This window comes from Columba livia, chromosome 12 (assembly GCF_036013475.1).
Source record: "Columba livia isolate bColLiv1 breed racing homer chromosome 12, bColLiv1.pat.W.v2, whole genome shotgun sequence".
Classification (NCBI taxonomy): domain Eukaryota; kingdom Metazoa; phylum Chordata; class Aves; order Columbiformes; family Columbidae; genus Columba; species Columba livia.
Genome location: NC_088613.1, coordinates 9,907,711 through 9,921,571, shown reverse-complemented (window position 1 = coordinate 9,921,571; position 13,861 = coordinate 9,907,711). Strand labels below are relative to the sequence as shown.

Here is a 13,861-nt window from a genome sequence, read left to right as displayed (position 1 = left end):
ATTCCCAAGTCCTTATCTTGTTTATAACAAAGAATGAGCAAAATTCCTTTCCCAAGGCTGAACAGTCCTGGAGCATATCTGTACCAAACAGGGACAAAAATAAGCTTGATTTTAGGCAGATTAAATAAGCAAAAGCTTCTTAGCCTCTTGACTTCTTTTTGTCAGTTTCGTCCCTTTTATTTCTCTGTACACAGCAAACCTAAGGTTTTATGGCCTTCTCCAAAGTCTGCTGAATTTGATGGAAATGTTTCTGTTGGCTTGAATAGGTTTTGGAGTAGAGCTGTAGGCAACAATATCTTTACACAGGTTTCTCATCCACTGTCTAGAGAAAGGAACATTAATAATTAAAGCACTGGTCCAGCACACAGCCCCAAGAACTGTCAATATTAATTCTATTTTGTTACTTACTTTAGAATTACCCTGTTTTGTCTCTGAATTTTCTTTAGGAACATAAAATCTGTAGAGGCTGAATAAGCTTCCAATTTCTAGCTCATTTTATATACAACCTCCAAGCCATAACTGCTTCTGAAGGACATCACACACAAAGGTAAGCACACAAACAGTTTCCAAACATTATAACAAACCACCTTTAAAATGAACCTGCACCAGATCAGAAGCCACATGTGGCTGCAATGAGGATATTTGCTGCTGGTGACTTTGTTGCTGGGGAGGGCACAGCCCAACATGCCAGGGGGGTCAGGGCTGCTGGTCACACGAGCGAGACACGGCACCAGGCACTGTCAGGATAGAGCCCTGGCCTCTTCCCGATAAACCCAGCTCAATAAGTACACGGCTTTGCTCAGACAGAGGAACACAAAATGCACTTACACCCTTCTGTTTCAACTAATGAAGTTCACGTGAACGAGCTAGAACATTTTTGCCACCAAACTGCCACTGCTGCCACCAGGGACCGCACTGGAGGGTTGCTATGATTTTCACTGTGGGACAAACTCCTGGTCTTGATGCCACCCAGGTCCCACTGACATACGCATTTCATTGTTTGACAGTATTTTTCCAGACCCTTAAGTGCTACCTATGGCAACTGTAGCACATCATACTGGTATTACATGAAACTGGGCCAACAAGAGGCCTCCTGAGCTCAGGTCCCCATCCCCATACTGAAAGCAGAGGGGTACAGGTGGTTCAGATTCACGTCTATATTGTCAATACACACTTCAAAATCTTAAAGCAGATTGTGATTTGTCATCTATAACTAAAAGACATCGGTACACAGACACACAATGTGCTTTTGCAAAATGACAGAAAAACTGTTCTTTTCATGTTACCTCAATGCAAACATGACTGCATTTTGCTTTTGTATAGCTACTGCTCTAAGAGACATTATCATCAGGTAAAAGAATTTGCTACCCATATTTAGTCATTGTAAATAAAAGAAGCAGATCAACCTGCATATGCATTTTTTTCTTTTTTTTCTTTTTTTTTTTTTTTGAGTTTGCATGCTTAGTACAGAACCAGTAGGTTTAAAATCTCACTGAACATTCTATGTGAATTATCTAGATTTTAAAGTAATGTGGAAAGGAAAACGATGAAAAGTACAGCTTTTCATTTAAACATATGCAGCTCTTTTCATGCAGGGTTTTCTTTTAGTTTTATCCCTTTTAAAAAAATCACACTTTGCATTAAAGAACATAGCCAGTGTAAACACAGTCTGTAAACACTTAAAAAACGGTGCAAATTCTGTAAATTTCTGGGAGGAGGTTGAAATACATATATTTATAATGGAGGTAAAATTACTTTCTCAGTAGAAAAATACGCATATTAAACACCCATATGTTTGGAACGTAACTTCACAAAAGAGCAAGTTATAGTTCTATAATGTGTAGTAAATTAATATATTTTCTAGATTTCCATTTTCAGTGTTAGTGTTGAATGCATAATAATGCTAGAAAAAAACAAGAGAAATATGTATTATTCAGAACCTAATGAAAATCTTACCAATAGTAACTGGTGTAAGAGGGCACAGAATACAGAACAGGGGAAAGAAGCAATGGAAAAATACCGACCTCGGTGAATTACTGCACATTTGAGATCATTCTCATGGCCTTTGGGCCAATTCTGGATACTTCTGTCTTAGGTCAGTGTTTGTTTCCATTTGACCGCAGGGTGCAATTTAGGAACCACCGCTAAATGTCAAGGATTTACTGAACTTGTTTGCCGATGAATCTGCAGGCAGCCAAGTGCAGAGTGTGAGATTTTATTCATGCAAGCAAAGAGAACAACGCTAAAATCATACTGAAGTACAGGCAAGCTTGCCTGCCATAAAAATATTTTGGGGAACTTGCTCCAGTAGATCTTACTGAAACAAAACTCTCATGTCTACTGTGTTTTCATTAAAACTGTGCCAAAAATTGCAAAACTGTTTTCTGCCTTCATTATTTAGAGCTTTTTCCTTGAATACTATTGTCTCCACGGTCTGATTCTGCAACCCTGAATCAACAGAGTGTGGAAATCTCCATGAAACGTCCTGGTCCAAAGAAAACTTAACTCGCTGAGTAGTGAAGCCTGATGCTGAGTATGGGTAGGTCCAAAAGCAGCAAGAATCCTTTCCATGAAAGATAAATGGCAGTATCCTATTTGACTGATGGGATCACTCACATAAGTGAGAAATGCAAGACCTTACCAGGTGCTTATCACTTTTCACTAGTTGCACAGAGCAGAAATGTTCCTGTTTTGGCCATGTTTAAAAGGGACCTAAACTGATAGGTAGATAAACAGAGAGAAAACTGTCTCAGGTGATTATCACCGCACTAGACTACTAGTAAACCTGAATAATTTAGCGCTTCATCTCTGAATATTGCTCTAGTCATTATTTTCTATTGCTGATGTTCTCACAAAAAAGGTTGATTTCAAATTGTAACTACTGATTTTGGAAAAAAAAAAAATCCTATGTAAAATTACATTGCCTTTATTACAAATCTTAAAAGAGCTCAAGAGATTTTAAGAAATTTCAGAGTAATGAATTGACTGACAGACATAAATTCATACTTAAACTGTTTAAAAAAAGTCATTAAAAATCTGCAAAAAATAGTGAAATAATCTATAATTGACAGAAAAATTATTTAAAATCCTCCTAAACATCTTCTGATATTCTAGTAAGTTGTTTAATAAAACCACATTGCTAATCATTGACTAGGAATACAACATGCCTCAATAATAAAATGAAGAGATGTTGATGTGGGCAGGTGATTTATTCTGCAGCAACTGTTACTATGCACTTTATTGATAAAGCTTCACCTGCATTGTTTCAGCTGGTCATCTTCTAAAATGTATTTGTGAGACAACATTACCAGGGAGGTTTCCTCCTCCCTCCTTCTGAGAAGGATTCACCTGGTCTGTGCAGGAGATGATCATTTTCGTAGCATGATTAGAATTTCAAACTGTACTGCAGTCTATAACAAAAACCCAACAACTTCTGTGTATTTTGAATACTATTACCTAAATATGTATGAATGTGGGAGATCATGTACCGTGACCTTTTATCCATCCCAGATTGTAAACCTACTGTAAAATGATGGGATCTGTTTTTTTTCTATTCCCCCTCCTTTTTAAAGAAGCAATAAAATTGTACATTAAAAGACAGGAAGGACATTACCAAGTTACAAAAGAATGCCCCCTTTGTCAGTAATTTCTAAATGTAAACAAAAGGTTCAAGTAGAAAAGCAAACAAGTGTGCTGCTGCTTCGAATATCTTTTCTCACCCCATGGGGTTAGGCCAAAGTTCTTTAAAAATGCATCTTCATGGCAGTCATGAAGCATCCCAAAATGTCCTGATCTTCACTACCAAATATCACTGGTGAAGCTAAGCTCCTTTGCTGATAAAGGTAGCAACGGGTTGTTCCTGTGAGGCTCTTGGGGATCCTTCATGGTATTGTTAAGAGGTAGCTGTCCATTTAGTAGTGTCAAGGGTATGTTACAGTATGTGTGATGGTTGCTTATGGAAGCTATTGGCAATGTTGCCGCTGACACATCATATTCATATCCTCTGCAATAATGCCTCATTTGCACAGAGTCCGCTTGATGGTAATCAGTTAAATCAGCCCGCGATTCTACCAACGTGGCAGAAGTGCCGGTGACGGCAAGAGAGGGTACAGTCTGGAGGTCTCCAAAAAGGCCCTGCTCTGCAGAATCCAGGACCTGATGCCGAGACACCACCTCCTTTTTCTTCCCCGGCATTTCAAAGACTAGGCGCTTCCAAAACTTAGAATTCAGTTTGCTGCTTTTTGGTCCTTTCCACTTGACCACTGAGAGAAGTTTGATGGTGTGCTTTAAAGATTCCACTTCATGATAATTCACTTTCCCTTTTAATTCAGTACACTCAATCAAAATAACTTTGATTTCTCCACTGACTAGCATGTTATGGAGTCTGTTTTCCATCTCAAAAATACTCCATCCTCTCCTGAGAACATAGTCTGGAGTTAACACGATAATGAGTCTTCTGCTTTGTTCAATACATCTTGTGAGATCTTCAATATAGGCTACAAATTACAGAAAGAGAGAAAGAGTAAAGAATAAAGAAGTCTATTGTATCAAAACATCAGGCTTGCAATCAAGTATAACAATCAGCTTACTGATCCACACCATTTAAGAGAATTTCACAATATACTCCAACAAAAATAGGATTGCATATCACAACATATTTGTATTTATGGAGTACATATATAAAACTCCCTAATAACACCCTCCATACTTTACTGGTTTTCCCTGTTCATCTCAACAGAATGACATCTACATAATATCCTCACTGTGCAGATGCATTACTGACTGAAAATACACAGTTAACTTCCTGAAAAAATATAGGTCAAGATCAATGTAATGTTTGTGTAAAGTTTACCAGTAACTCTAGATATGAATAACATCGCATTGAAGGAAGCACACACTGGGAAGCAGCTCTTGTGTTTCAGATGCAAGGACATGAGGGTGCTGCAGGGTGTATGAACGGTAACTTGCAAGAGCTCAAAAAGAAATCAACCTTCATCACATGCAGAACTTGTGCAATTGCATAGAAGCATCATGGTGGCTCTTTTTGTTTTAGGTGTTGACCACAAAAGGACAATAACATTCTTTGTGGCCCAATGTTTGGTTTTTTTTTTCAAATATCACAAACCTATGCTTCTATGTACCCCAAGGTATTAGAAGGAAATCGACAAGTGATAGGAACAAATGGAAAATTTAAACATGTTGGAGGTGTTTATTTGTTGAGACATCAGTGACAAAGAAAACAGTATTATTATTTCATTCATGCATGCCAAGTAGTTGCAAATGATCAGTGTAAGCAGAAATGCTAGCCCCATCATTAGGTCCACGATGTCAGCTTATTGAACCATGAAATATTCTGGACCTGGATCTCTGAGTTTCACTTGTCCCAGGGATGGCAAGGAGGAGAAGCCAATTACCCTGGTCTGACATGGAACAGGATGGGAAAGAGATCTACTTACAGACCTGATCTAAAACCCATTCAAATGAACAGAACTCAACAAATTCCAATGGGTTTTGGGTCAAGACCAGAAAAATTAAACCATTAAAAGAAAGCACACTAAGGTTAGAAAAGTGTTCATTGGTTGCACAGCATTGCGATTGCGAGCTTAGAGACAAGATACAAGACACTTTTTGTTTAAAACTACATGAACCTCTTGACCATGCTACTCAGAATGTGCCACCTGACAACAGAGGAGAAGCATGTGTTATAAATGAAGACTTGGACACAAGAGCTGCACAGAACAGATCTTTACTCAGCACAGGGCAGGGCCTCTCTTACACACACTGCCCTCCAGCAGGAACGACGATTACAAATAACAGCATTAATCAACATCTGTTACTGCAAGACTCATTGTTATAGTCCCAGGCACCATACCACAGCATGCTTATTCACACCACTTCCAGTAAGTAAATAGCTACAAAATAGGCCAACAGGAACATTCTAAAATAGCTTATTTTCATGAGACTGAAGGCATAGTTAGCATTGGATCTGCCTTTACCAATGTTTTATTTCACCACTTAGCAGCAAGAAGAATTTCTTTCACAAATGGAAAAAAGAGGCAATTGCAAACATCCCACAGACACACAAAAATTTAAGACATACACATATATTACAAATGTCTATGCAACAATCCTGGCTTTTTGTTAATGTTTTATGACTCTTAAATCATGCAGCATTTACAGGTTTGTTTTTGTTTTTTTTTTTCTTAAAATATTTTATGAGGAAAACCCCCACATTGCTCTGTGTAAAATAGTTACTCATTAATGAAAAAAATTCAACATGAAAATCCATGGGAGAAGCAGCAAAGAGGGAAGAGAATCAGCAACAATGAGAAAATGATAAGCAGAACTGGTGAAACAAAACTTAAGGAAAGGTAGGAATGTTCAATACAATGGAAAGAGATTATCCCAATGTATCAACAGCTCAGACTCTTCATTTTCTTCCTTTCTTTCTGCTCCCAAAAAGAAAGAATTTAGGTGGGAAGCTTCATCATTAGAGGTTGAATCTGCAAGATACAGTAAAACAACAAACTATCATGCATCTTTCCTGAGATATTCATCGCTCCTTCAAACAGCTCAGAACACTGCTATGTACAAGATAATTCTCTGCAGGACACAATACTGGTCAGTGCCACACAGCCAGGCCAGTGCTAAGCACAGCCATGTGTATACCATAGGCATCCAATTAAAAGAGAAAAACCAACAAAACAAAACAAAAAATCACTCCACTTTCATCTCTTCAAATATCCAGCAGCAGTCATTTCAATAGCAACAACCCAGCAATAATCCCTTATATCATCTCAATCAAAAACTCACCAGACTTTGCTTTACACAAGGAACGAGGTAGGAAGAAGACAGGAAAAATCCCCCATTTTCACAGCTGGATACTTCTCCCCTCTGTGTCTCCCCCATACTTTGGCACTCCCACCTTACTTACTGGATACTGCAACAAGTTAGAGCTCGTTCTACAGAAGACTCCACAGACACCTCCACAAATGATCACTAGGTGCTCCTTCACGTTCCAAGTTTGCAGCTGGTTCGCTGACAGACATGGGCAACATAGAGTGGCTTTGCTGGTGCATTGAGGATAAAATGTACTGTATTATAGGAAATTTGGAACCCCAATGAACAGGCAAACACATTTTCCAGCCATCTGGTCCAGAAATACTTAGTACTGCCAATAACTTCAGCTTGGGACAACTACCAAAGGCAGGTGACAATCTCCCTGGAGCACGTAGTTCCATGTGGTGCACTCTACAATAGGTCCAAGGTGCACAGCATACACATTTCTGTGAGGAAATGCATGGGGAACAGATCCCTGTCTGTGGAAATTCAAGCTTTATTTTTTCCAGAGGTACCAGACTGACTGCATAAGCCCATGAGTTGCTAAATCACCCACTCTCTTTTCACTTCAGAGTTTGAGACTGCCCAAAATAACGCAGGTTGTCTGTCTTGTGTTCAGTCCATTAGGAGGTCTTAAATCCAAGCAATCTATATTGCAATGTAGGATGGAGAAAGAGCTGTTTTCACCCTTCCAGTGAGCTCAGATGTAACTGTCAGGACATGTTTCTGTTTCACTTCCAAGAAAAAACACTGAGCAGGGATTTCAGGAATGGAGTCACCAACCAGGATCAGCTGTGAGATTCCAGAAAAATACAGTTCCATCATATAAATATCATTTTGCTGAAAATTCACTTTCACTGCAGGAGGTATCAATTTCAATGACACTTCATTGTGGGGGAAGAAGAAAATAATCTTGACAAAATCAGTATGGAATTATTAGTTTTTAATTCCCAAAGATTGTATTTTATCATAAACTAGAATGTAAAAATAAAATGTCAGCATTAGAATTGACCCACTTGATGTTATTGAAAAAGAACATTTTAAATTTTGACCCTTTTTTCCCCTTGGAACAGTATTTTGCAGTATGTTCCCAAAACTCTTTTTGAAATGTTAGCATTTGCCATAGGTCAAAAAATTAGAATTGTGAGTGACTGTATCAGTAAGGAACTCGCACCATGTCCAGTGCAATGCCCAAGGAGCCATGGACAGCAAGAACTTCTAGACTCATAACAAACATAGTTTTTGCATGGTTGCCCTTAAGTAACGAAGACAGATCACCTGACAGCAAATATGTGCTCACCAAACTGTCAACATGTAACGATGCTGAACTCTAGTTAGAAGCGCCGAAGAAGAGAAGTCCATTTGCAGTTAAATCATGCATAACTGCCTACTGAACCTTGAACGAGCCACACTAACCACAGGCTGGAGGGAAACCCAGACAACCTCATATGCAAGCACACTAAGAGCGAGGGAATTAATGAACACCATGGACACAGAGCTGCTTATGCAAAGAAAAGACTGACTAACCAGATTCAGATGATTTGCAGAAGCAGTTGAGGGAGAGGGAAAGTACATCAGAAATCATAAAAAGCCCTATGGATATTTTTGGAAAGCATGGTCTGCAGGACCACAAGAATCAAAGAGTACCTGCCATCGACCACACACTGGCTGGCTCCTGGCACTCTGAAAATAACCAGCCTTTCTGCGTTCGGCAATGTGACTATCACTTGAGAAAGTTATTCATGGAAGAATAATTCAGCCTTGGTTTCCTAACTGAATAGTTTCCAAACCCTACCTCTGATTACTTTATTATGACAAAAATTATGGCATGTATTGTTTTTCCTGTTTATTAAATATCTGTTCCTTCTGCTAGCTCAGACCAGAACAGTAATGCAGTTGGGACTGCTGAAACACAGAGCAGAGCGATGGCTGCTCCCCAGAGAGCCCAATCCCAGGATAAGCTACAGGACAGCTGATGTGTTCAACATAAAGAACAAATAGTGCAGATCAGCATGACACACTGCTCTCTCACCATACCGCTCCCTTAACCACTGTCAGCCTTTCTGTATTTCACGTGGCATAGGAAGGAGGGATTAAGGAGAAGGAAAAGATGGGAGCTCTGGGGATGTCTCCTTGCAGACTGAAGTGGGTGATTTTAGTGAAACTGTTGTGATGATAGATGATGGAATCAAAATTCTGCATATTTAGAATCAAAGATTCATAAACTCATATGGGTTAGAAGGGGTTCTGGTGGTCTGCAGGTCAACACTCTGCCCAAAGCAGAACCAGCTAAGATTGCTCAGGGCCTTTTCCAGCACAGGTTTGAAGACCTCCAGGGTTGGAGGTTTCTTCTCAGTGTCTCTGGGTTCTTTTCCGGTGTCTGACCATCCCCACGGTGAGGAAAATTTTCCAAATGTTTAAATAGAATTTTCAGTGTTGCAACTCATACCTGTGGCCTCTTATTCAACAACTGTGCACCTTTGAGAAGAGTCTGCCTCCACATTTGTGCTTTCCACTGGAAAGACAACAATAAGATTCCTCCTTGGCTTTGTCTTTGTTGGCCTTTTCTTCAAGAAACACAGTTCTTCGGGGCTCTTCTCTTGTATTATGTGATTCCTGAACATCTTGGTGGCCGTCAGAGGACCATTAGCGGGTAGCCAGCCTTTTTTGTTTTATTTCTCCCATTTCCAACTGTCATTTCTGTGCATCCCTGCTACTCCTGCCCATGCTTGGCATTAAGTATAGGATTAATACGGAGTAGACAACCAGGGACTTCCAAAAGGAGTTTGTGGAGCTGGGTACTCTATTCCCACTCCACATAAATGCTGTCCCCTACTGTATTAAGGCTTTTTGGGAACCCCAGGCACACAGTTCATACAGGTTTTCTTCATCCAGGAACCCAAGAAGCTGGAATTCATCAGGCAAAAAATCACACAGATAGGCAGACAAACTACAAAGTGCCAGAACTGCAATATTGAGCTGTTGGGTGCTTTTTATCACATGCTTTAGGTGCTTTCCTGTTGTGCTGACAATCTCTCATTTTTTAAGTAAAACCAAATATTTTTATTCCATCACTGTAGTTCTTTTCAGTACCTAATCTCTATGTCCTGGGCTGAGCTAGAGTGAATTGGTGGTGGTGTTTCAATCCTGTCAAGATCAAATGGACATATGCTTAGAGAGCAACTAGATGGTGCTCTAATAGGTTTGCATTGCTGGTACTAAAAATCCAACTTGACAATTTTGACCGCTTCACTTTCAGGGTTTAGGATAATTTGCAGAAACCATGTGAGAAAAGTATCTTTCTCTAACGTAGCCCCAAATTTAGAAGTCAAGTGCAAACAGCTTTTTCTCTCTGTATACACACCATACTTAGCAAGACAAAAAATGGCGCAGGTAAAAACATAATTATCCCTGTTTCCCTCCCCACAAGCATTCAGTCTCCTCTGGTCTCCTAACACTGAATTTAAAAGCTCACAGAGCTTGAGAGTCTGCTTGCTGTGGGAAAGGGAGAGGGTTTGCTAAAAAAGCCCTGAAAACTAATAGGGTGGAAAAAACAGTAAGAGCTAAGTAACAACTGCACCTGTATCCTAGGGATCACAGTCTCTTTATACAAGCTGACATGTTCAATTATGCCTTGGTTACCTAGGCAGAAAGCTGCACGTGCTGTCAGCTCTGGCAGGCTGAAGAACACTCACTCTCTGTTAAGACCAAGGATATTCTTGGAGAAAGAATAGCTGCTATAATGCTTCCTACAACATGCAACTCCAATCCCAGGTGACAAATTTGGTCTTGCTGCTCACAAAGCATTTCATGTCTCCCTGCCACGCTGCCCCTCTCATCTCCCAGCCTGCATGGATACGGGGGCTCATGCAAGCAGAGAAGCAGTGGCTGCTTGAACTCTGTTCCTACCTCACCAGTTCGGGGAGCAGGTCCAGCTGTGCTGCTCTCAGGCAGCTCCAAGAGTCACCACAAAGGTCCTTGCTGGCCACCTTGTGGTGGGCACCACTGAGGCCCCTGGCGTCCTTCGTGGTGATTCTCCCATGAGGACAAAACACTCCACTGGGATACATAACATTTGTATCCTGGCAGGGTGCAGAAACCAACACCTACTGCAAAACATGATTCAGCCCCATATGGCCTGGACTCTGGATGCCGGGGATCTGCTTCTCAACGGTGAATGGTGAACACGGTCAGTCCCCACAGCCATCACCTCTGTGCTCCCAGCAATAGCAAGAGTCACTCCATGGGCATCCCTGCAGCAGAGGGTCCTCAGCACGGAGCCAAAATGCAGAGCTCAGATACGCAGCTTGCTGCTGGGTGTGCAGCCCCAGCTAAGGCACATCTGGCTGTCATCTTTCCCTCAGCTGCACAGGGACACGCCGAGCCTATCATAGCATTTCCCCAGAGGTCAGAGATGAAACAGCTAGACAAAAACATAATCAAATGTGTCCCTGAATTTTTCTGAAATCAGCTTTTTAGTTTCTTCAGAGAAGTGTGCAAGAAAGTTAATGAAATACTATTTAACAAATCTATTTTTTGCTTGCTCTCAAACCCAAGTAGCAGCTGTACATGGTGCTTCATGCCAGGAACCAAGCGCAATAATGCACACCCTCCTGTGGTGGCACCTTAACATTGCAGCGATTATATGAAACAACCAGCCTCACAAAACACACATTTGTTGTACTAGTGGAATGACACACATCTAAGTACACGAGGTATAGAAGGAAACACAGCAGAATGGAGAGTGGGAAACATTACGTTACACCAAAAGTCATTTAAACCGAAAGGCAAAGAAATGCAGTACATGTGAAAAGAGACATTTCCTAAAAAACATTTTTAAAAAAGGGATAACTGTGACCAAACCGCCATTTTACTTTGTCATATATGCCACTTTTTGAGACAATGACTCTAAAATGTTATGTTACCTCTGGAGTTTCTAGCAGGTCCATACCACACGGGACTGTTTGCTCTCCTCACCAAGCATTGCAAGTCCTTGTAAGAGCACCAGGCAGAACACAGACACGTTCCCCTTCTCCAGTGTGCACGGAAAGCTTACAAATACAGGAGCCCTTCCCCATCACCTCTCCCACTCCCCCCTTTTGCTCCCCAAAAATAAAGTGCCTTCCCCCATATCTTTGTCGAAGCTAACCCGTGGAAATCACACTCATTTCAGTTCCACATTTTATTCTGCATTGTCATTTTGTCTGATCAAGCGTTCTTGAAGCTCCATGTGTTTGAATCAGGCCCTTTCATAATACTGAAGAAGTGAGTGTGAGAGGAAAAAAGAAGTATTACATTTGTGAATGTTCATAAATGAGAACTGACATTTTCAGGTACACTACATTTTCAGGAGAGGTTTAATGAATACCCAAAGTGATGAGAAGTATTTGCTGAGTGTCTGCCTGACAAAAATAGACAAAAATAAAATACCATGCTGGCTGGTACAGCACTTGGAAAGAAGAATCTCATTTCAGATTAATCTGTGCTTCAGTATAGTTATCACTGAAGGGCTAGCTTTAAACTCTAATTCACTTGCATAATTGCTGTGTATAACTCTGTTATATTGTTGGATATGAAACAAATATTTACAACATTCCTGCCATTTTTGACACAAAAGAAGGATGTGTTTTATCTTAATAGTATCTAAAAATTCAGTATCGCTTGTGTTGTCAGAAATAAAAGTCTACAAGCTGATTCCCCTTTCTGTAATATGTCACTAAGGGAGTAAAACTCACACCTTTGCAGGGGCCAGGCAAAAGGAATAGGGGAAGCAGCTCTAACCCAGGAGCTGCAAATGCACATGGGAAGTTCACATCCCTGCACAGGACTCTGCGTGATGTCTGACGAGGCTCTGACTCCTCCTCCCCAATGGAACAGGACTCTGAGCTCTGTTTCCAGCTCCCTCGAATGTCAGAGCAGAAGGAGGCTCCAGCTTCTGGGGCAGCCACTGATGTTGGGCAGCAGCAAAGCAGCAGTTCCAAGTCTTTTGGCAGGCAGGTTGCTAACGCAGCCATGTTCTAGCTGTTTCATGTCTGGGGACATCTGCTCCAGCACAACCACTGCTTTGTGTTGTTTGTATTTCCTATACAGCATCATACGCAGAGATAAGTCTGTGTTCTTTTCTAATATTTTCCAAGGAAGCGATCTGCAGACAGAATTTCTACAAAGAGCTGATTTCTCACAAGGGCAGCATTTCAAATAAATGTGATATTAAAGCAAACACACTGCACATTCGAAATTCATCAACACGATGCATATGACTCATGGTCTTTTTTGACTTGTCCAAGAATTACTCTGTAAGAAGAGTACACATCTACAGCTAGGAAGGCATCAACAGTTGATACAGATGTGCAAAATGCTGCTGAATCTTCAGACATGGCATCAAAACTGATTGGAAATGGACAGCTGTATTTCACCATCAGCATGGAAAACAGCATCAGAACACTGGGCTGTACATAGTCCTCTGAAGAGTCAGAGTTACTTACCCAGTACCAACACTGCTTAGAAATGCAACACTTGGTCAAAACTCTGATGAGAAAATTGCACCTGTACCATTAACTGGGAAACTACTGTAGCTATGAGATTTCAAAATCAGGAAAAACAAACAAACAAACAAAACCAACCAGCCAAACAAAACTGAAAGACAATGGGAAATAAGACTTTTACCTGTGAAGCTGCAGTAGACAAGCAAATAATTACTGGAAAAAACAGTAATCCCATTTTCAATGATTGTAAAACAGAGACTACAATTTCCTGCCTAGCTGTCCGTGTCTAATGTAGAGATTTTGGACTACAGTATTCCTTGCAGCACTGCAGCCTTTCCTGAGGGCAGGTCCAGCTCCTGCCTCCACTGAAATCAATGGAAGTTCCCTCGGATTTCAGTAGTGCAGGAATGAGCTGTAACCGAGAGGTCAAATTCATAGCACTGAGGAATCTGCCCCAGTCCTCACAATCACTTCACAAGGAGAGGTTTCCCATATCTAGTATTTATTGCACAGTCCAGGACTCTAAGACACATCAG

The 13,861-nt window shown here is 40.7% G+C and overlaps 1 protein-coding gene across 7 annotated transcripts in view; it reads right to left on the bottom strand.

Annotated features, from left to right (window-relative positions):
• Positions 1–1,142: 1,142 nt before the first annotated feature.
• Positions 1,143–13,861, bottom strand: part of IL1RAPL2 (interleukin 1 receptor accessory protein like 2) — a 363,126-nt gene continuing 350,407 nt past the window's right edge. For all 7 annotated transcript variants that reach the window (XM_065077816.1, XM_065077813.1, XM_065077814.1 and 4 more), the window contains one exon: positions 1,143–4,496. In XM_065077816.1, the coding sequence (XP_064933888.1) occupies positions 3,799–4,496 (698 nt within the window). In that variant the 3' untranslated portion in view covers positions 1,143–3,798. The remainder of the gene's footprint in view (positions 4,497–13,861) is intronic.